Source organism: Meles meles, chromosome 9 (genome assembly GCF_922984935.1).
Source record: "Meles meles chromosome 9, mMelMel3.1 paternal haplotype, whole genome shotgun sequence".
NCBI lineage: Eukaryota > Metazoa > Chordata > Mammalia > Carnivora > Mustelidae > Meles > Meles meles.
Window position 1 is genome coordinate 3,739,830 of NC_060074.1, and position 23,259 is coordinate 3,763,088.

Genomic DNA, 23,259 nt, shown 5'->3' on the forward strand with positions numbered 1-23,259 from the left:
TTTTGTGGAGCTAACTTCTTCTTAAATGATATTTTATGACTAGATGGTTTAAAACAACTTTACCTAGCTTTTGATTAGACAACAGATGTTATCTAATCAAAACAGATTAGACAACATCTAATGTTTCGACATTAGATGTGGAAACAGATGTGACAACGAAATCACACTGCACAAACAAAATTTATTCACTCACGGAATATTTATAGCTAGCATTTATAAAATGCTACTGGTATTGTTCCAAGTGGTTTATATATATTGAGTCATTTAGTCCTCACAACCTTGTGAGATAAGGTGTTAATATTATCCCCCTTGTATGGGTGAAGGATCTAATACCTACTTTAATACAGACCTAAGTTCAGCTTTGGAATAATAAGTCATGCTTGACAGGGTTTATCAGCAAGACTAGGAAGTTGGCTAATTAATGCAGGAAGTAGAAGAGAAGAAAGGGAAGTAGTAGCAGAAGCTGTTTAGAGGTTTCCTGAGTCTCATTCTATTCTCTTAATAGAAGAATTTCAAACAAACAAACAAAAAACATAGTCCATTCTTTTAAGCTGTGAGGCAAATTATTTTCTACTTAGCTTTAGGTCAACAAATAGTCTTTTAGTTCTTATGAAAGGCAAAATCTGGAACATATACATAGCTTACATTATGACCTTGAAACATTAGCTTTTTTTTTAATCGTCAAAGGGAAGACAGGAACTCAGGAATTGTTCTTCTAGTTAGAACAGAGACGCAGTGCATAAATTCCAACTTCTCCTTTGGATGGTTCATTACCTTCTCAATAGCTATGGGACCACAACCTACTGTGGGATGGCTGCCCTTACCTAGTAGCACACAGGAAGTCTATGAGTAGGTCTGACAATCCAGCCACCTGTTAATCTGGAGACCCGTTTTCTTTTTGTAGATATGTTGGTGGACTATTGTATGTGTATAAAATGTTTTTACAGGGATAGATTTTGTTTTGTATGTTGATGTAATTTATTAGGCAAATAATTAATCTAATGGAAATAGTAATTAACTCCAATTCCTGGTTACCCAGTTGTCTTTGATTTAAAAACATTATAAGATAAAGGAATCAAATGAGAGTATGAATGAGTCACGTTTTAATTTTATTTATAGTAGTTTTAATTCGCTGTCTATAACTTTCTCATGGTTTTCGCAAAGCAATCAAATTTCACGAGACTCTTAAGTTCCTAAATGTTAGGAGTAACATGTGTCCATTTTAATCAGCTCATCCCTGAGAGTAGAAATTCTAGACAACAATCCATTACTGGGTTTGTTTTCCACATTTGTTAAGTATATTATAAAGCATTTAAACCTTTAAACATTGGAATTTTCATAGGACAATTAGAGAAACTAAGAGAAAAACCAGGAGGAAAATAAGAACTGGATTTGTCAAAAGCTTGGATGTGGGAGACAGGCAAAACTGCTCACCAGTCATACCTGAGAGGTCATACAGTATTCAGGTTTATACCACTGGTAAGTCAGACTGGAAAGGTTAGGCAGGGCTGGTATTTGCTACCTTTCCTCCCAAAGTTGACGTTCCTTTTCCTAAATGTATTATTATTACTTTGACTCTTCAAATTTTAGTGACGGGTAACCTTAAGCAGTAATCAAAGCCCCACAAATAATTTGCCCGCGTTTTAACTTTTTTTTTTAAAGCACTTAAGTGATTGACACATGATAGCTTTTTCTAGGTTCTTCCGGTTAAAGAGCAGCCAGAAAAAATTTAAACATGGCAAGTCTCTGACATGTCAAAGGTCACATAACCTTCAGGTACAGCAGATTTTCTACTAATCTAGTGCTACATTTTAAGATTCATTAGATGACTAAACCTGGTGATCCGTTAATGATGTCCCTAACCAACACACACCCTTCCTGTGTCTTAAAGATCACCCCATTGACCTTCGCAGGTCTATACATTGCCAGTGCCTAGGTGGGCTCAGAGAGAAACCCGGAGTTTACCCCGTCCTTGGCTCTTTCCCCACAGGTCCAAAAGGATAAATGGGTGGAGGGATATGAAGCCGAAACGATTTAAGGCACCCGTATTCGGAGGCTCCTATTTGAAAATGATGCAGCCACTTTTAAAATAGAAAAGTACCCACAATTTTGCTTTCCAGTAAACTAATGCTCGGGGAAACCCTGCCGTCCAGAAACATTTTGGGGATACCAGCGTACATTAAAAAAATAGTCGTTCCAAAGGAAAGCAGTCGTGCTCTGGAATTCCTCCCCTCTCCGCCCTCGCCCGGGCGCCAGCCCTCCCAGCGCTAAGTCGCATAGCTGAAAGGCTTTTGCTCATTTTTTCCAAAACACTTCGCATCTGGGTAGTGGCCAACCATGGAAAGTTTCAAGTAAATGCAACATTTGGGAGGGAGACGACGTTCGTCCGGGGCTGCTTTCCCTGGACCGCGGCCACCGGAGGTGTCGCCTCACGCCCTCTCCGGACGGCCGGGCCGACCGCAGCCTGGACCAGCCGAGCTCCGGCGGCCCAGACGCCCCCGCGGCCCAGCCGGCGGGCTGCGCGCCCCTCGGCTTGCTCGTCGGTCTCCACCACGGGCTCGAAGTCCCCGAGTCCGGGAGCCAATCGGCTTCGTAAGCCGAGACCCCCGGGTCCCCAGGTCCCCACGAGCGCAGCCTCGCGGCGGGAAAGCGCGAGGAAGAGGCCGAGCAGGAGCCCCGCCTGGCTCCCACGCCTCGCACGTCAGTCCGCTTCCCCCCTCCGCCGCGCCCCTGCCCCCGCCCCGACTCAGCGCGCACCCGGCGCCGGGAGAAATTTGACTGCTCCAGGCACCAATCAGGAGAGAGGTCGAGGGGACGAGCCAATCGGAGCGGGGAGAGGGGGAAGGACGCCAGTGTCCTCCCGCCCCCACGAGGGTGAGCGCGGAATGTCTCCAGCCCTCCCCTGCGCCTCAGCCTCAGTGCGGAGCCCTCGGCCCTGTGAGGAGGAGCGGGAGCCAGCAGCCGCGCAGGAGCCGCAGAAGCTGCGCGAGCCGGAACCGAAACCACACCCACGTCGCCGCTCCTGTCCTCTGTCGCCCTCTCGGCGTCCCACCCGAGGCCGCGTTCCCGGAGGACAGCGGCCGCCCACTCCCCGAGCATCCTCCCCGCCGAGCGGGTGCTGACAGAGCCGGCGGCATGATGCGCCTGCGGGGCTCGGCGATGCTGCGGGACCTGCTCCTGCGGCCTCCCGCCGCCTCCTGCGCGGCTCTGAGGCGGGCGCAGCCTCTCGCCACACAGTGCCGGCGTCCCCGAGGCGGGGGACAGGGGACCGCCGGCCCAGCGGCCGCCGCGCGTCTCCACCCGTGGTGGGGCGGGGGCGGCCGGCCGGCGGGGCCCCTCGCGCGGGGACTGTCTAGCTCCCCCTCGGAGATCCTGCAGGAGCTGGGCAAGGGGGGCCCGCAGCCGCCGCCGCCGCAGCAGCAGCAGCAGCAGCAGCCCGGGGCGGCGCCGCCCGCGGCCCCGGCGGCTCCCGGCCCCAAGGACGGCCCCGGGGAGACGGACGCGTTCGGCAACAGTGAGGGCAAGGAGCTGGTGGCCTCGGGCGAAAAGTGAGTGTCTCAGCGGGGCGGACGCGGCCTCCCCCTGCGCGGGGCCCGGGAGGGGCCTGCGGTGGGGCGGGATGGGAGCGGAGGTTCGAGAAAGAGAAAGAAAGAGATGCCGGCGGCCTGCGCAGGCTGCGCCATGTGATTAGGTCCGGCCCCGCCCGCGCCTTCCCTGCCGGCGCCCCTCCGCGAGGCCCCCACTTCCCTTCCCCGCCCCCGGCCCGGGCCGCCCGGGAGGAGCCGCGGGGGGGGGGGGGGGAGGCCTGGCCCCCCCGGCCCGGGAGTCGCGGCCGCCTGTGATCGCCGCGTGCGCCGCTCGCCGGCCCCCGGCTGCAGCACCTGGCGCCGGCCCAGCTCTCGTGGGTGATGCCGCACGAACCGCTCCGCCGAGTGACATTCGGGAGTCGGCGTGGAGCCCGCCTGCTGCCTTCCCGGCTCCTGACTCGTCGCTCCCCGGCTCGGGTTTCTTCCGCGAGCCGCCCCCGTTCGCTCGCTGCCACGGTCTCCTTAGAGCCTCGCGTGGCAGAACGTCCGTAACCTTTCTGGAGTGGCCCCTCCCGGCGCGCTGTGCAGCCATCTGGGGCGCCGGAAATCGTGCTTTCGAAGCGAGATTAGGAGGAGAGTCATGTGGCCGAGATGGGGCGCGCAGGAGGAGACTACCTGCTCGCCCTGGACCAGCCTTGGCCTGGCCGATGTCTCTCACGAGTGCGTGAATTTTTAAAAATAAAAATCAGCATAGCCAAGATGAAGGGTGGCCGGTACAACACTGAAAAATCCGAGCCGCGCAGCCGGCGTGGCTTAGCGATAGAGGGTTGTCCTCTATGCCGCACAGCGGTTCCGACCCAAAGCTCAGTGGGTTTTTCCTCCGCAATATGGGAAGCAGTTTCTTGGATGGTTTGTGTGATATGAATGGACGCAAACTTTGTTTTCCACGTGAGTGAAAATATATCCGTACGCTTTCTTTATACTTTCCTGTTTGCTGACACTGTCCTGACGCTAGGCGACCTCTTCTGCCTTCTTGTGACTTAACGTTACTGTCTCCAGCCTCAGATCACCTTAAGCCAAACTGAAAGTGCTGGTTTGATTTTTGTATTTTCAGTCTCAGGCCGGCCTAACGTTTCCTGTAATTGAAGTTGGCACCTTCCTAAAACATTCCAAGCTAAAGTTTTCCCAGACTGAAAAATGTCACTTAAAAACAAAAACAAAAACAAAAAACCACAAAAAACTACATATTTCGTGATGGGGAAAGTTTTGTGGTATTCTGTGATAAAGATTTTGTGCCGCAAAGTAGCCGTAGGACCATAGGCAGGTCATTTAACATCTTAGATGATTTAAATCCCTTCAAGGTCCAGAAAGCTAGACTTCTGTTAAATTTTGACCTCTCATGTTTTTTAGGGAATAGAACGTGTGCTTAATCTCACGTGGAACTCTCTTGTACCTTATCATCTGGTTTAGGAGGCTTGGAACTCCTTTAAATACCTGAGCCCGGAGTTACGGAATTGCAAAATGCAATTGCCAGCATTTAAAAGTTGTTGTTAAGGCTGTAGAATGGGAGCACCTTTCTGTTGAAAATGTCTTCCAGTCTGTGTCTCTTCAGTGGCTTTAGTGTCCCTCTTTTTTTTCCTTTTTGTCGGATAGGAAATTGAGCTCCTTTTGTGATTCACGTGTTTCCCAGAAGTTTCTAGCTTCATTGTCTTCTGAATAAGAGATGATCTCTTAGCAATAACTTTCAAACACTTTGGCTAATACTTACTGACAATGATGCATAAAAATTGTAGTGTACTATATCCTAACCACCAAAGAAAACCGATCTAGAGAGGGATTCCTTTAAGAATATTGGCTCAGGGGGCGCCTGGGTGGCTCAGTGGGTTAAGGTCTCTGCCTTCAGCTCAGGTCGTGATCTCAGGGTCCTGGGATGGAGCCCTGCATCAGGATCTCTGCTCAGCAGGGAGCCTGCTCCGCCCCCCCCCCCCCCCCAGCCTCTGCCTGCTTGTGATCTCTGTCTGTCAAATAAATAAATCAAATCTTTAAAAAAAATTTTTTACTCAGATGCCCCTGGAGTTTTAATGACCAAGAAGGTAATCTCGTTTACCTTAGTATAAAGGTCTTTATTTTTTTGCCACCAAAGTTTGGAGTAATAGCTAGACTGGCTCAGGAACAATTCAAATATATGATAACCCTGAGAGCTTTCAGTCAAGGATTTAAAGAGTGAACCCTAGCTGCCTCCAATCCATGTATAAAGTTGAAGAGCACTGGTCTCAAGATTGCCAAAAAATTTTTAAATCTTACGAAAGATTCAATTTCCTGAATGCTCTGGTTTCCAAATGTAGCTTTCCTCCTTCGACTCCTTCGATTTTGCCTTTGCGAGATAAACATTTCTCTCATTCTGGAGGTAAGCCTCCCGTTGATCCTGTTATCCTTTCTAATGCTCAGCTTCCGAAGCACAGTCCATCCCTCAGCCAGCCAGCCATCTGGAATGCCAGCACTCAGGACTCTGCCAGGTTTTATGGGGGATTATTAAAAGAAATAGCCATGTGAAAATTAAATGAGTTGACGTTTTGTAAAAGGCTTAGGACAATATTTGATATGTGTTAAATGCTACATAAATCTTTATTAAACAAAAAATTGCTTCATTTATTGTGAAACATGACAGAGACATTGACCTTTGAATTTTAAGCTCACATATGAGAAATTTCTTTTGGTTTTTTAATTTCCAGAAAAAATTTCTCTTGAGAAATTATTGTACTTACATAAAACTTCTTGATTTGCACTGTTTCTCTTTTTAGCTTGTATACTCAGTAAGCTCAGAGTGAACTGAATAACCATACAACTTTTATTAACACAGCCGAGATATTTCTTGTTCCTGCTTTACTTGGTCTTACTATATTTTATTAACTTCATCGTATTATTTTCTGGAAAGAGGTGGGATATACGCACGTTAACCTACTTATCTTTTTTTTCCGTAGTCAGATTCTTGGAACCGGTGTCACCCTAGGCTACGCCATCTCCGTCAACCAGCTTCAGTCTGGTTTAGATTCCTGATGTAGCTTAAGATTTTACTTCTATCTTACATATCTTGGAGAAAATGTAATGATCTTCGCTCAGTTTTGACTGTAGTACACCTAATTTTTGTTGCTATCATTTCATCATTTTGAAAACCACTTGGCTTGGCTCTCTTCATTTTTTGAATTGTTCTCTTTGCTTTCCTGGCTCTTTTTTGGATTTGCTCATTGAGTAAACCCTGAGGCTAAACCCTGAGGCCTTTGCTTCTTTCCCACTTGTGCCTTCTCTCAGCTTTGACTCGCTGGTAATATTTCATCTCTCATCCAGACTCTTTTCTTACATTTATCTCCACATGTTTGATGACCCAAATTTAAATTCTGTGCCCCCATATTCATTCTTCTGTCCCATTTCAATCTATTTTGCATACTGTTCTGAGATTATAGAGTTTTAATTTCAAACTACCACTCTCCTTCCAGAATACCAATAGACTGGAGTGAGCATTATATCAAAATCACAAACCAGGCTGTAGCATTATTCTTCATCAACCTTAATGCCAAATGCTTGCCCATCATGGACATTTTATCATACTGTTCTCCATTAAGCATGCCACGCTTCATTTCTATAAAACTCAGAAGTGGGTATCCTATCTTAGTAAAGAGTAAAGAGTGAAAAAGGGCTAGCAGGGTGGGAATGAGGGACATTTTTGTTACCTTCTGTTTGGACATTTTATTGTTTAATTAGAAAGGAAAAAGATACAACAAAAGGGCTAGGCTGGGAAATTTTCAGCACATGTATGTTCTTTAGTAAGCAGGTAGTTCATTCAGGGTACAATACTGACGATACAGGAAACAGTCTTCCATCAAAACTATGAGATCATTTTTACCCTAACAGATGGGCAGATATTAAGTTAAATCAAGTGATGTAGATGGTGAGGGGAGTAGGAACTCTTACATTGCTAGTGGAAGTATAAATTAGTTCAGCTATTTTGGAGGGTGGTTTGGTAGTATCTGTCAAAAACTGCATACCCGGGGCACCTGGGTGGCTCAGTGGGTTAAGCCTCTGCCTTCAGCTCGGGTCATGATCTCAGGGTCCTGAGATCGAGCCCCACATGGGGCTCTCTGCTCAGCGGGGAGCCTGCTTCCCTTCCTCTCTCTCTGCCTGCCTCTCTGCCTACTTGTGATTTCTCTCTGTCAAATAAATAAAAAAAATCTTAAAAAAAAAAAACAACAACAAAAAACTGCATACCCATGATGCAGTTAGTAATTGAATGTTTGCTCATCTGCATGAAGTCATGGCCTTTAAAAATGTATCTTAAATATGCAGAGTTAAAAATATATTAAGGGGCACGTGGGTGACTTGGTTGTCTGTCTGTCTTAGGCTCAGGTCATGATCTGATCATGATCCCAGGGATCCTGGGATCAAGGCTCCCACGGCCTCTCTTCCCCACAGCACCCTAGCTTCAGATTGTGTGATTTATTTTGGTAGTTAATATTTATTAAATGGGAAGTGAGGGTCAAAGAATCATTGAATCATATGCTATAAGAATTAAATCTCAGAGTAAGATTAAGTGTCTAGGCATTTCAGCAAACATTGAATTGGGTCTATACACGGTACTGATAATGAAGTTGAGACCGTATTTGGCAGATATAGATAGATCTTTTCAAAGTGAAAGAACCTCTCTGAAATAGGTGACAAATTCTGTCATCCTTTAATAATGTGTTTGCTTTTCATTTGTAAAAGTGAACATATATATAATTCATTAAAATTGAGATTGAAAGTATATTTAATTGGGAGCTTTCAGTGAACCCCTCTGATTTTATTTGTGGTTTCCTCTATTAAAAATTTTTTTTAAATTACAGTTATCAGTGAGTTTTAGTTTACTTTTAATGGCCAGTTGTAACATACATCATAACATTATTTGCTGTCTAATGTTTATATTAAACCACATACATCTATTTAGTCATGAATATATCTGTGGTGACCTGTAATTAACAAACTACATGCTGCTTATTAATTTTTAGATGAAGTTCACTGAAAAAGCGTGAATTAGATCTTGAACTTTAGTGTCTTGGAGTTTTAGCTTCTTTTCAGGCTTTACTGTTTACATAGAAGTCTGCCTACTCAAGATCAACTAACTCAGGAAATGACTACCAAATTGAATTCAGGTTTTTTTTGAAGCAGTAGGTAGGGAAAAGTAACGGGTGGGAGGGACACTATTTTAATCTGAAAAAGCTAAATGTCATTTTGAAGAGAACTTTGTTGAATACATTTGTGGGTTTGAGTTTCAAAAAGTTATTTGAAATAAGTAAAAGAATATATTACTTCCTTGTGATTATGAAGTGAAGAAAAATTATAGCTATAGAAACTGAAAGTCTGATTGTAGGTTTTGCATTCTTTGAGGAACTCAGTCTTTAAATCCTGTATAAATCAAGGAGTTGCCTGTTTCACCTTTTAAGTCATTTTTCTAGTAAGAGGAATGCTTAAGAAAGCTGAGTGAACAGATATATTTGTAAAAATAGTTATTAATTGTTGATATCTCTAAGTGAGTTAAATAGCTTTTAGGTAGACACTAAGATTTTAATCCTTGGATCTGCTCAGGTATAAAACTGCTTTGGTTATGAGATAGGGTGCATGTGACTAATTATTGTACTTGGTAATTTTTCTGGCCACCTGCAATGTGGTATGAGTATGTTAATGTGTTGTCTTGGTTTCCTTTGGGAAGATCTCTGGTTGGTATGTACCATTGCTTACTGAGTTCTAAAGAAACATTTGTAGTGAAAGCAATAATTTAACATGGAACTATTGATATTACATAATGGACAGTAAGTTGATAACTTTCAGGATTTGCATATATATTTTTGTCTCCTAATTTCCATTACAGACTAATAAAGATTTTTTTAAGATTTATTTATTTTAGAGGGGAGGGGCAGAAGGAGGGGAAGATAGAGTATCAAGCAGATTCTGGGCCGAGTGCAGATTCCAACGTGGCTCCTCATGGGGCTCCATCTAATGACCCTGACATCAGAACCTGAGCAGAAACCAAGAGCTGAAACACTTAAAAGTGTGCACACAGGTGCCCCTAAAAAAGATTTTATTTCTTTGAGAGAGAGAGAGAGAGAGAGAGAGCGTGCGCATAAGCTGGGGTGGAGCAGAGGGAGAGGGAGAAGCAGAGTCCCTGCTGAGCAGAGAGCTTGATGCTGGGCTCGGATCCCAGGACTCTGGGATCATGACCTGAGCCGAAGGCAGATACTTAACCAACTGAGCCACCCATGGGCCCCTAAAAAAAGATTTTTAAATTGTTACTTTCATGAGGGTATTCTGAGTGACATGGGCACTAAAGATTCTTGGTGGGAGTTCTTGGGAATAGAGACTTTTTAAGAACAGTTTTTAAACTGTATGAAACTTTAAATATATTCATACATTTTTAGGCACCTAGGCTGAGTTTTAGAAAGATTTATTCACTAATACTTTTGGCACAGTATTATGCATACTAGAGAAGAATGGAGAAAAACTTACGTTTAACATTAGTGGAATGGTTAAGTAAATCCATTGATACATCCATATGAAAGTTTCTTATTCAGTCATTTAAGATGTATACACATACTTTTGGGGGTATAAGACAATGGTAAGCCTGAAGTTAGAATACAAAATTTTCTGTGCAGTATGCTCTTAAGTGATCCTTAAGCTCAAAAAAAAAAAAAAAGCTTAGAAAACATATCTGAGGAAAAACTGAAATGATATCAGCAGTTGTAGTTTGTGAAAATGGACATTGTTTTTCCTGCCTCTTTAGAGTTACTAAGATTTCTCATTATGAGTACAGTTGACCCTTGAATAATGTAGAGGTTAGGGGTGCCAGCCTCCCCTCACAGTCAAAAATCTCCTGACTTCCCCAAAAATGTAACTACTAATAGCCTACTATTGACTGGAAGCCTTACTAATAACATGAACGGTCAATTAATACATATTTTATTATGTTTTATGTATTATGTGCTATATTCTTATAATAAAGTAAGCGAGAGAAAAGAATGTTATTAAAATCATGAGGAAAAGAAAATGCATTTACGGTACTGTACTGTATTTATTGGAAAAATCCACATATAAGTGGACCCACGTAGTTCAAACCCATGTTGCTCAAAGGTCAACTGCAAATATAACTTCTATAACTAGAAGAACCACATCTGTTAAATTTTAAAATTGTAAATCTCTACTTTGCTTAGTCTGCTAACCTAATATCCTGTTTCTGGTACATATAACAGGAAGTACCTACATTACATTAAAAAGTTAAAAAAGATTGTGAGTCTTTGTACAGCTTTGTACAGATTTGTACAGCTTTTATCAGCATTATCCAGTTGTGTTCACTATTTGCAAACATCAAGCTTTTTTATTCCTAAACTATTCTCTGTGTGGGTCTCCTTAGAAAATGTTGCATAAAAAAAGAAAAGAAAAAAGAAAATGTTGCATATTTTTTGCTACAGTAAAAAGTTATAATGAATAGACTTTAATATTTTTTGTTCCAACTTAGGGTTTACCATAAGGGAGCATTGCTATAGTGATGCTCTCAGGCACGTGTTGGCAAACTTTTTCTCAGAAGGGCCAAGTAGTATGTATTCTTGGCTTTGCATGCTGTCTGGTCTATGTTAATACGATTCAAATTAGCGGTTATTAGCAAAGCTGTCATGGACAACAGGTAAATGAATAGGCATATCTGTCTTGCAGTAAAACTTTATGTACAAAAACAGGGGTGCTGCTATAGTTTGCTGTTGGTGGCCCCAACATTGAACTGTATTTAGTTGTGTAATGTATATTCTCATATTCTGACTAGTTGTATTTTGAATGATTTGTTCCTTTGTGGATTTTTGTATCCTCAGTTGCTATATCTTCTTCCTATTCTTCATGTCTCCACTTTGCCTATTTTCTCTTACTCTCACCTTCCATGCCTAATTTGCTTTAACTTAAAAAAAAAAAATTTCCAGTAAAATGCACGTAACATAAAAATCTTTTATCTTAACCATTTTTAAGTTTACAGTTCAGTGACATAAGTGCTCTCTTTTTAAAAAGCATTCAAATAATTAGACTTTTTGTATAAAATGTGTGACTATAGATCCTGTGTGTGTGTGTGTGTGTGTGTATTTTCTGAGTGAGTAAAGTTTATAGTCTTTAGTGTAGGAATTTAGGAGGACATCTATTTTAGCAGCTCAAAAACTGAGAATTAGAATTGGAAGTGACTTTAAAAACATTTAATTCTACCTCATTTTACATATTTTCTAAGTTGGCCACATAAAATGGCCTAACTAAATGACTAAAGTTCCTGCAGTATTAGGACTTACTTTGTTTTTTTCATCTGCTAGTAGATTAATAAAATACTGTACTGAATTGATTACTTTTTTAGGTACAGGATTGGAAGAGACCTTAAAAACCCATATCCTGGGGCACTTGGGTGGCTCAGTCATTTTAGCATCTGCCTGTGGCTAACTCAGGTCATGACCCTGTTAAGTGGGGAGCCTTTTTCTCCTTCTCCTTCTCCTGCCTCCCCGCCCAAATGAATAAGTAAAAAATAAAATCTTAAAAAAAAAAAAAGAAAACAAACCATCTCCCCAGCTGATGTTTTTTCCTCTTCTTTTATACTCTCTGAGAATTGTTATTTATCTCTGCCTGAATACTTCCTTGACTGAAGTCAATTCCCTTAGAATATCCCACCTTCCATTTTAGAGCTGGGTTTTTTTTGTTTTGTTTTGTTTTGTTTTGTTTTGTATCTCTGAAGTCTGCCTTACATTAACTTCTATTTACATATTTTAATTATTTCAAAGACATCATTTCTAGAATGGTATTAAAGTGATTACAATAACAATTCACATAATATCTGTATTTTTACAACTGGAGTGATTTATTAAAGGATACTTGACTGAAGGAGTAGGTGTTTGGTAGGAGTAACAGAGTTGAATATCAGGGGACTTGACCTGCCCAGGTCCTAGTAATCCTCTCAGAGACCAGCAGACTGCCCCCCGGGTTAGACTTCTAAAGTTGTACATGTGGACAAATTGCCATCAGCTGGTATGAGCCTGGCCACTTCTCACATAAAGATTTATGGCTTTGGTGCTTCTTGCTCTGGCATTCTCTTGGTAATTTTCAGTAAAGTCCAATCAGAACAGCAGCCCTAATTTAACACAGTCTGATCCTCACTTTGTACAGGATACAGTTTTAACAAAGTTGAACAACAGTTTAGTTATCTAATGTAGGTAATTCCCGTTAACATTTTGGTTAGAAATTCTTCAGTGTGTAAGGAGTCTTATCTTTCATTATTCGGAGTGAGCTCCAGGTGTTCCTTCTAAAACGGAGGGCTAATAACTGAGCGTAGTTGGTGTGGTATATCGGGAAGTATCCAGGACTAGAAACCAAAGACCAGCTTTCCACGACTAATTCTGGTCCAGCCACTTAAGAACTGTGACATTAGACATGGTGCTGGGCTCTGAGATCAGTCTTTATCTGTAAACCTTACTTTAGCACATAGGGTTTTAAGATAGTAGGAGATCCTTTCTTAACAGTAAAACCTGTTAGTCTCATTTATTGTTTATATAGATCTCTCTCAACCCTGAACATTAAGTATTTTCACAGCTCATAAGTAGAAATGGGCACTTTCATATATCTTAGGCTTTCACTGGTGTTCCTTGTAAACACCTAGTGAATGTTTACCCTCATTCCTTTGGTGGTTCTGTTTTCTTCGCTGGAAATCGCTTTCTGTTGCCATGTTTTCAACTCCTGCCATCTTTCAAGTCCAGCTGAAATTCCGTGTCTTCTAAAAATGCTTTACGTTACTAGTCCACAGTGAAGTAATTTTTCAGAGTGGATCCAATAGTCTTATTATAATTCCTCATTATGCGAGTCTTCTATTTTCAATTTAAACTGTAAGCAACAACTAACATAATGCTGTACATGTCATAGATGCCAGTTAAATACATGGTATTTTTCTTTTTCATTTTCTTAAATAATGATTTTTATGTTCTAGGCAAGTATTTTGTAAGGGTATAGAGGAAGGAATGGGCAGATAGATGAAGGCACAAAATGAGAGTGAAAGGATCATAAGGGCAGAAATTGGGAAGTAAGTGGAAATAAAAGGGAAAGAATAAAAAGGTATGAAACGGGATTTTTCTTGGGATTTACTGATCTTCTATGTATAGCTTATTTTAGTTGCTGAGTGTCATAACCATTTTATATTTTTCCATAGGAAATCTGGATGGCTCGCTCAGGTTCATCACTAGTGGCTAATGTGGTGATTTGAAAGTCTCCTATAATCTATTTTTTTGCCATTAAAACTTGAGTACGCCTGAAGGATTTTCTAGTTACTATATGCTTGAAACTATAGTTTTTAGCTTTTGAATTTTTTTTAAGATTTTATTTATTTATTTGATAGAGACACAGAGAGGGAACACAGCAAGGGAGCAGCAGGGGGAGAGGGAGAAGCGGGCTTCCCGCCAAGCAGGGAGCCCATCCCAGGACCCAGGATCACGACCTGAGCCAAAGGCAGATGCTTAACGACTGAGCCACCCAGGAGCCCCTTAGCTTTTGAATTTTAATAGCAAAACACATTACTGTGAAATGTTGCCACAAAGTCGTATTAATTAAATTTTGGAGAGAGAAAATGGGGTAACATCAAGAAAGACCTTTGAAGTAATTTCTTCCTCTTTTGAAGTTTGGAGAGAACCTTGTCATTTATTTGTTTACCGGAGAGTTGATGCTAACTCATTCTCAAATCAGAGTGTGAACTTTTAAATGCTGAATAGGTATCAATTTTGACCTATTTATTTTGTAAGCACATTTTTTAGAGTTGACTTAAATCTTTTTTTTTATGGATAAAAATTAGTCTCACCCAAAAGCAAGTAAATATTTACCTTTTTTTGCTAGCTGTGACAATAATATGGTCATTTAAATTTTTTTGTGCTCTGTACCATAAGCTAAAGAAGTGTATATTTTATGTCATTTGCTTAGCTTTTAGGCAAAGCAAATACCATTTACTGGTGTTGTAAATATATAGAAAGCTTATTCTGCAGTTTTTTTAAGTGACAAACTATCACTATCTGAAGTTTATTTGACAAACCATTTTCTGTAAAAAATTGGCCTGTTATTTTCCACTGCTGTTTTTGTGGCTAGCTCAGTTTTTCTTCAAATAATTAAGTCATCAGTATTGCTGAATGCTGTTAATGGTTTTGGATCAGGGTAAGTCCTAGAAAAATTCTACTTCATGAAAATAATAACTAGATAGTAAGTTTGAGAGCCAGTATACTGTAGTGATGAATAATTTGGGCTCTGGATTTGGAGAAATGGGTTCTAAATCCATTTTTGCCACTGTGCAGTCTTGGGAAGTTTCTTGACCTATCTGAACTCCTGTTTTATTATATACAAAGAGGTTTATAATTCCAGGATATGCCATTAAATTATGGTAATCCTCTTTATTTTTTAAAACTTTGGCATGGAATTGATACATTTTAAGGTTGATTTTAAAACCTAAAAGTTGGTGTCACAGCTTTGAAAGCCAGTTTAAATGATATTAATATCAACATTAATGTTTCTTCTAGGAGAAACTGATACGTGTTTGTATAACTGTTCATGTTCTGTGAACCAAGTTTATATTCTGTTGTCTTTTAAGATGGAAATATATGGGCCACGAATAATAGGGAGGTAATTATATTAGGAAATATTAAGTACATATGGTCTTACTGAAGTACGGAACTATTAAATAATCTTTGGGTAATTCAGGATATATTTAGATACCTAGAAAATCTCTTTTTAACAGTATAGAAGCAATTGTGACAGTCTGTTTTACAAAAGTAATGTATACAGTTTTCCTGTGAAACTTGCCATTATACCTATAGCTAGTCCAGAGTTGTTCTCAATTAAGTTCTAAAATTAAGAAAATGACTATACCATCCTTCCCTTTTCTTTAATTTTCTCTATTGCTTTCTTGAAATATAGATAAAGTCTTTTCCAGGATATTTTATACAGCATGCCATACATGTGTATATTTCTCTCTCACATTTTAATAGATGGGGAGGAGATGTTTTATCTTATATCTATAATCCTTGCATCACTGTAATACAGTCATTGCTGTTCAGAATATGGAAATGTGTTAATTATAGTTTCAGAGCTAAAAAAAAGATAATTTCATTATAGTTTACTGGAAAGCTTTTTAGTGGATAGGAAAAAATTCCTTTCTTGTTTAAATGTTTGGTTAATTACAGCATCTTATACTGGTTTATTAGTTAATCAAGATTTTAATGTATTTTTTTATAGTAAAAAAATTGTATTCTAACAGTTTCCTTTGTGATTTGTGGCATTTGGTCTGTATACATAAGCCCAGATCACTTTAGAAATAATAACTACAATTACCATCTATTGAGTATTTACTCTCTGCCAGTCATCATTCTAAATGCATTGAATGTTTCCAGTCAACTGATCCTCACAATAAACAACCCTGTGAGGTAGACACTATTACCTCGTCTCACATGAGGAAACTGAACCATGGAAAGGTTCTTTAATTTATCCAAGGTGACTCAGCTAGTAAGTATTACAGCTAGGATTCAGACCTGGTACATTAGTCTGTATTGTCCAGTATGTAATTGCTGTCTCCCCCCAGGTTTTATAATCAGGTTAACATTTTAATAATATATAAATAAAGTCATCATATTTTTAAAAAACAGAGTAAAGTATTGACTCTTACCCGAACATTTGCTGAGCTCTATAATTAGAGTTGGGTGTTGTATTAGGTTGTACTGGTGGGTATCACCGTTAACAGGTGACTAGGTATTAGTAGCACTAGAAATGGTAATCAAGATTTTAAAACCTGGGATTTAAAAAAATCTATATTCATTAATAAGTCATTTTCTACTTTTTTAGTGTGATTTCAGTAATAACTGGTTTGAGTTTGGTAAATTAGCATTTATCATGACAGTAGTCTTGATGAGTAGATCAGCTTAGCTGTAGTGTGATTTAGTGATTATTTAATAATGGATATACCTAAAATCCATTAGAATGTTTGCACAAGGATTAATTTTGTTTTCTTTTTTCCCTTCAGTAAAATAAAACAGGGTCTGTTACCTAGCTTGGAAGATTTGCTGTTCTATACAATTGCAGAAGGACAAGAGAAAATACCCGTTCATAAATTTATTACAGTAAGTTTTTATATTCTTCTGTTACACTTTTTAAAAATCAGTAATATTGAATCAACAATGCAGTAATATCAAAATGTAGACTTAAAGCTCATCTGACATGTAGATTCTGACTGACACTGTTTCTCTTATTATGTTTTCAAATTTTCGTCATGCTCATTTCAAGGTAATCAGTGAAAGAAAATGAAAGAAACAATGAGAAACTTGTCCAGGAAGTGGGTAATAGTGACACTAAAATGCCCATATACATATTCAGGTCCTGGGTAGAAATTTTTATATACAGGAATAAAAACTTGTAGTTGGAATAAGCATATACATTATTTGCACTATGTATTTACAAACTCTTATTTTTTTAAAAACAGGCACTCAAATCTACAGGATTGCGAACGTCTGATCCCAGGTTGAAAGAGTGTATGGATATGTTAAGATTAACTCTTCAAACAACATCAGATGGTGTCATGCTAGACAAAGATCTTTTTAAAAAGTAAAAAATTCTGCCAAACCTTTAATGGTGATTTGCTATGCTATATGGTGATTTTTCTTTTAAAACAAAACTGCATCTTTGAATGCCAGTGCTTCTTGTGTAACTGGAAAAAAGGGGGGATTTATAAGCATCAGTTGTTTGACAAAGGTGGTGCCCATAAGGTTCTATGATACACAGGGGTCTAAGAGTAGACTTTCTTTGAAACTACTCTAAGGAAATGTAGGCATCGACGTTTCCAATTTATAGTATATGGAGATTGCATTCAGTTTGAATAGAGCACACTCTACTTGTCACAAACGGATCTCCAATTCTTCTGCGTGTCTTACAGGCTTTTTCAATATGGTCTCTGTTTCTTTCCTACAAGGTGATTTAGATGACATCATAAAATGAGAAGGCTTCAGACAGCATGTGTTTAATGCCTTAGATTTATGTATCTCCGTTGTCTGCTTCTCTTCTTTTCAGACATATTGATACATGGGCTTTGACTGCTTTTATTTCCCTGAAAATATTTAAAAACTAAAGATACTTTAGAGATTAATACCTTGATTTGGTTGAATGAACATGCTTATTTTGATTTTCCTATATTTGCCTATTTGTTTAGTATTTATCCTCATTAATGTCTTCCTACTTGTCTGATTTCTTAATGGTTTAAAAGATAGCATGTTTATAATGGATCCCAAAGAGGTAAATGGTATTTTAAACTATTAAGAGTTAGGTAAAAACCAGTATACAACTGTAAACACTACTGTAACACATTGGCTTTTTCTAGACGATAGGGTAAGTTGAGATAGATACAAAGAATTCTAGCATCTACCTTGAGAATTTATTTTTATGTGTGTATGTATTTTTGTTTAGTTTTATTTTCTTTTGGGGACTCGGTGATTTGTCCTAGATGTCTCCTGGAAATATCCTAGGTATTAAGTCATTTGAAGGTATGTGTTTAACTGAAGTCCTTCAGAGTTTCCTGGCATGCTGTGAAGCACTGCTCACAGTTTGGGATTCTTGTCTTTTTACCACAAGGTTCTTGATTCTGTTAACTCAGCTGACCTTATAAAGTATAAATTTTAGGTTCATCTTAGAATTAGTGTTAAGAATTTTGCATCTTCAAAATATGTTTCTTTGTGGAGGGGATGAAATAATTTGTTAGCTGTGCCTTTGCAATAAGGATTGTTTTTAGTGTTCATGAACTCTCCGAGCAAAGTACTCTTGATTATGGTGCCTTCTGAAGAGTTATTTTAGTGTATCTGAGAGTGAAATTGTCAAGAGGTGGTAGGTAGATCTTTGATAATAGGTATAAGGAATTGCTTTGGAATTTTAAATGAAAGCAGTATTTTATACATTTTTAGTCTGTTCAAAATTTTTTGTGCTTTATAAACATGTTGCTATGTTTAAATATGAAATTAAAAGTAAACTAAGTATACTGATTATGACGCCAGGAAACATAATCATATAATTTTCTGCCTATAATTATATAAAAGAATAGCAATTACCATATTTTAAATACTAATCCAATGTCTTAAAAAAACTGATGATTGTAATATAGGCAGTTCCTAACTTGACAGATGCTTAGTGTTTTATATAAGCAGGCAATGGAAAAGTCTCCACGTACAGGCATAACGATTTCTCTTTTTATCTCTAGAATGAAGTAATTCAAACCTCTGACTATTAACCTTTTGAGGTCACCTAGAAAGGTGATTGCTCCAGAGAGGTTCTTTCTTTTCTTTTTCAAAATAAGAAGTTTTCTAGTTTAATGTTGCTTAAATAAACTAACTCCTCTCCATGAAGATGGGAAGGAGATATTACAGTGAATTCATTTTCTCAGGGAAATAATTTATAAAGGTGGATAGGTTTGGTTGAAGTCAGTGTGTTGATAATTTTACCAGAAAATATTGGTGGTTAATATATTTAGCCTTTGAGGGTAACCTGAGCAACAATGATTACATAGGTTTTTTTTTTAAGGGAAAGTGAATTCTAAGCATACTGTTTGGAGCATAATCTGTTTGAAAGTTGGAGACTGCCTGTACCCATCTAGATAATTCATTGTTTTTAATGCCAATAATCCTTTAAACTGATAGAAGTAGAAAATTGTGTTGAAAACAAATGCCTTATTTACTTATGCATTTTTAACTGTACAGATATTAGAACTATTTTTATGTGTAATCATGATTTTTTGGTCTTTTCGGTTTTAGAAGAAAATGAATGGTATAGTCTTTGTATCTGTATATTGATTTTTTTAAAAAAACTTCATCTCCATTATGTTATTTTACTGATGAAAATTATGAGATACTTTCTAAAACATGTGCATTATAGTTGTTAATCATAAACATTTAAGAAGAAAGATTATTATTCCCAGTTTACAGAATTCATTTTTATGTAGGACTTCTAATTTTCTAGTTCCATTCATGACATGTATATGCAAATAACTCCCAACGAAAACATTTACTACATGTAATTTTCATCAGTTTGCTGTGAACACTTTCTTGTGTGGTAAGATTGTTTGTGTTTTGCACAGTAATTCACCAGTGAAGTCAGTCCCACAGCTTTACTAGCACCTTCTGATAGAGGGAAAAACAGTAACAAACCAGTTTCACTGACTGTAGAGTTTTGTTAATTATAAAGCTTCCTTTTAAAAGTGCTGATTAATTTTAAATAGTTAAATCGTTAGTAGTAGGTTAATAATTTAAGTTTGCTTAGTAGTCCTTACATTTTTTCATGTATAACTTCTTGAAAAATTAGGATTTAAGTTTGATACAGATAAAGTGCTTTAACATCAGGAATTGTCTTAACTTTTTCCTACTGAGAAATGTGTTCTTTAGTATATATTTCTTAGAACTCTCATATATGCCAATTAAATTGCTGTTTAAAACATTAAATATGAAATCATTGGCATGCTTAATTTTTAGATTAACTTTGGAACTATGAGAAAACAATTCAACAAAGTTTATTGAAGTAAATATCTGCTATCTCTGGGATGTCAATTATTTCTAAGTCTATTTGTTAATAATGGAAATTAGGACTACAATTTTTTCATGTTGTAATTGGGGTACATCTTTGTCATTGGAAATAACCTATATTATTTTAAATTAGTATTTTAATTTTATACTGACCAAGTGAGTAAAATCTCTGAATTTTTTATTAATAGTTAAAAGTGAAAATCAGACTTTTAATTTTAATTTGATGTTTCATTTGGAACAATTATAATTAAAATACTGAGATATAAAAACTAAAAAAGAAATACTGAGTGTCTAGTTCTTCGTTTCAGTATTTATAGTTAATGCAAGTTACTTACTTGCAGGTAGTTTTCTTATCTGTAAAGTAAGGAAATCCTCTTTCTCAAAATGTTGATGTTCTCATGGTTGAACAGATGAAGAGTATTTGAAGTTTACTTTTTATGAAGGATGCCAATTTGGATGGTTTTTTTTCCTTCCCAAAGAAGCTAATATAGTATCGCATCATTTACCTGTGAGGAATCAAGTTACATAACTTCCCGTAGTTAGTGGCTTAACTTTCTCTTACCAAATTACTGAGACTCTTAAGAAGATGAGCTTAGAAGATGGTTCACTGTAACCTGTTTAAAAAGCTCTTTAAGGTTACATTAGTATATTGATTTTCTGGCTTAAATCCTTTTTAGAACAAAGCAGAATATTGGTTCAAATCATTAGATTTCATGCTGTCCCATCTGCATGGTTTACCATACCTTTTTAAATAGTTTTTAACAATGAGACCTTTTATTCCATAGTGTATTACATATCTTATAGTGAATAGAAAAATGTGATTTCATATTTTTGATGATTCGTATAAGTAGAGTTAATTACTGTACTACTTTATATATAATTTTATTTAAAATTATACATTATTGTTACAAGTATTTTATCTAATCTGACTAAAGTTGATTTTATCGCTATTTATTAGCTTGGAAATACAGATTTTTCACACTAATTTAGAGAAAATATGTTAAAATATAAAAAGGTTAGGTTTTTGTGAAATACTACTAATAGTTATATAGGAACTAAGGGATATATGTCTGCAGTTACTTAATGGATCAGTAAACAGGCTCTCAGCTGTGACATATTAAAGTCCAATTTCTGTTGACGAAATGTCATGCTGAATGCTTAACCCTGGTGGGCTTAAGAAACTTGTCTTTAGATGCTCTTGATATTTAACCTGGTGGAACACTCTGGTTTTTAATTTTTGACACAATTTTTAGGCAATCTAATTTATTTCTTAAACTTGTTCAGCAGCCTACAAGCAACTTCATGAAAAACTGCTTGAAGGAAAGAAAATAATATAGAAAGTATAATTTATAGATTTTAGTTTGTTATATAAAATGACAAATTTCTCAATTGTTTAAATATTCTCCTAATTAATATTGTTATTACCAACTACTGATATTTGATAGGCACCCATAAGTTAATTTTTTTCTTACATTCCACAGATGTGTTCAGAGCAACATTGTTTTGTTGACACAAGCCTTTAGAAGAAAGTTTGTCATTCCTGACTTTATGTCTTTTACCTCTCACATTGATGAGTTATTTGAAAGTGCTAAAAAGCAGTCTGGAGGAAAGGTAAAATTTTTGATGTGAATATTTTCCTAAACCAGTCACTTAATTAAGCTCAAGTTGAGGTATAGAAATTCAAGTTGTGGAGTTTTCGTGTGCTTTGCTAGTTAAGAAGTTTAAGCTTGGGGCGCCTGGGTGGCTCAGTGGATTAAGCCGCTGCCTTCGGCTCAGGTCATGATCTCGGGGTCCTGGGATCGAGTCCCGCATCGGGCTCTCTGCTCTGCAGGGAGCCTGCTTCCTCCTCTCTCTCTGCCTGCCTCTCTACCTACTTGTGATCTCTCTCTCTGTCAAATAAATAAATAAAATCTTTAAAAAAAAAAAAAGTTTAAGCTTAAGTGAAGCTACTGGATTAAATCTTTTAAAATATTTTAAATATTCAATTTTGTTATTTGAGCTACAGAGAAATCTTAAGTTTAAGAATTCTTTTTGATTTTCAGACGATGGAAATGGCTTTTAACTCTTTAAAAAAAGAGTAACTTTATTAAGAATTTCTGTAAATGTGATACCCTCGAACATTAAATTTTAAAAATTCTCTAAATAAAATACTAAGGGCTATTTTATTTTTTCTCTGTATTGAAAGTTTTTAGGTAATGAAACCCTACTACCATGACTTTGATTAAAGAAGTTCTATTTCTTTACATTTAAAGAAAATCAAGTCTTGGGGCGCCTGGTGGCTCAGTGGGTTAAGCCGCTGCCTTTGGCTCAGGTCATGATCTCAGGGTTCTGGGATCGAGTCCCGCATCGGGCTCTCTGCTCGGCAGGGAGCCTGCTTCCCTCTCTCTCTCTGCCTGCCTTTCTGTCTACTTGTGATCTCTGTCTGTCAAATAAATTAAAAAAAAAAAATCTTTAAAGAAAATCAAGTCTTAGTTTCTCTCTCTCTCTCTTTTTTTTTTTTTTTTTTTTTAGTTTCTCTTTTAGACTGTGCTTTTCTCAATTCTCTAGGAATTGAGAATGCATTGGAAAACATGGAATGAGGGAGACTGAGAGAAGTCAATTAGATCTCACCTGTAATCCTCAACTCTCTTCTGCCCTTAGTTTTTATGATTATTATAAAAAAGCTACTGTTATAAAAAAGCCGCAAAGCCACTGAGTACTATAAAATAACTCTTTATTCATGGAAGCTTAATTTAGATGAATTTTTTGTAGAAGAAATATTATTTGTTTGTATTCTGTTAATTTTTTCCCAATATTTTGTATAGGTTGCAGATTATATTCCTCAGCTAGCCAAGTTCAGTCCTGATTTGTGGGGTGTGTCTGTGTGTACAGTAGATGGACAGAGGTGAGTTTATTTCAAATTCATGGAAACCAACTTTAAGCTTTGAATTTTACGTAACAGTGAGTACAAGGGAGAGAGGATCATCTTCTATGTTTGGAAACTTTAAGCTTTGAATTTTACGTAACAGTGAGTACAAGGGAGAGAGGATCATCTTCTATGTTGGAAACTAGCCATAACATGACAGGAATTCAAGAAGGAAAATAAGATTAGATTTTAATTTAATTTTTAAAAACTC

At 38.0% G+C, this 23,259-nt stretch overlaps 1 protein-coding gene across 3 annotated transcripts in view; it reads left to right on the forward strand.

Annotated features, from left to right (window-relative positions):
* Nucleotides 1–3,135: 3,135 nt before the first annotated feature.
* Nucleotides 3,136–23,259, forward strand: part of GLS (glutaminase) — an 81,811-nt gene continuing 61,687 nt past the window's right edge. For all 3 annotated transcript variants that reach the window (XM_046018500.1, XM_046018501.1, XM_046018504.1), the window contains exons 1-5: nucleotides 3,136–3,548; nucleotides 16,612–16,708; nucleotides 17,068–17,189; nucleotides 21,625–21,754; nucleotides 22,948–23,027. In XM_046018500.1, the coding sequence (XP_045874456.1) occupies nucleotides 3,136–3,548; nucleotides 16,612–16,708; nucleotides 17,068–17,189; nucleotides 21,625–21,754; nucleotides 22,948–23,027 (842 nt within the window). The remainder of the gene's footprint in view (nucleotides 3,549–16,611; nucleotides 16,709–17,067; nucleotides 17,190–21,624; nucleotides 21,755–22,947; nucleotides 23,028–23,259) is intronic.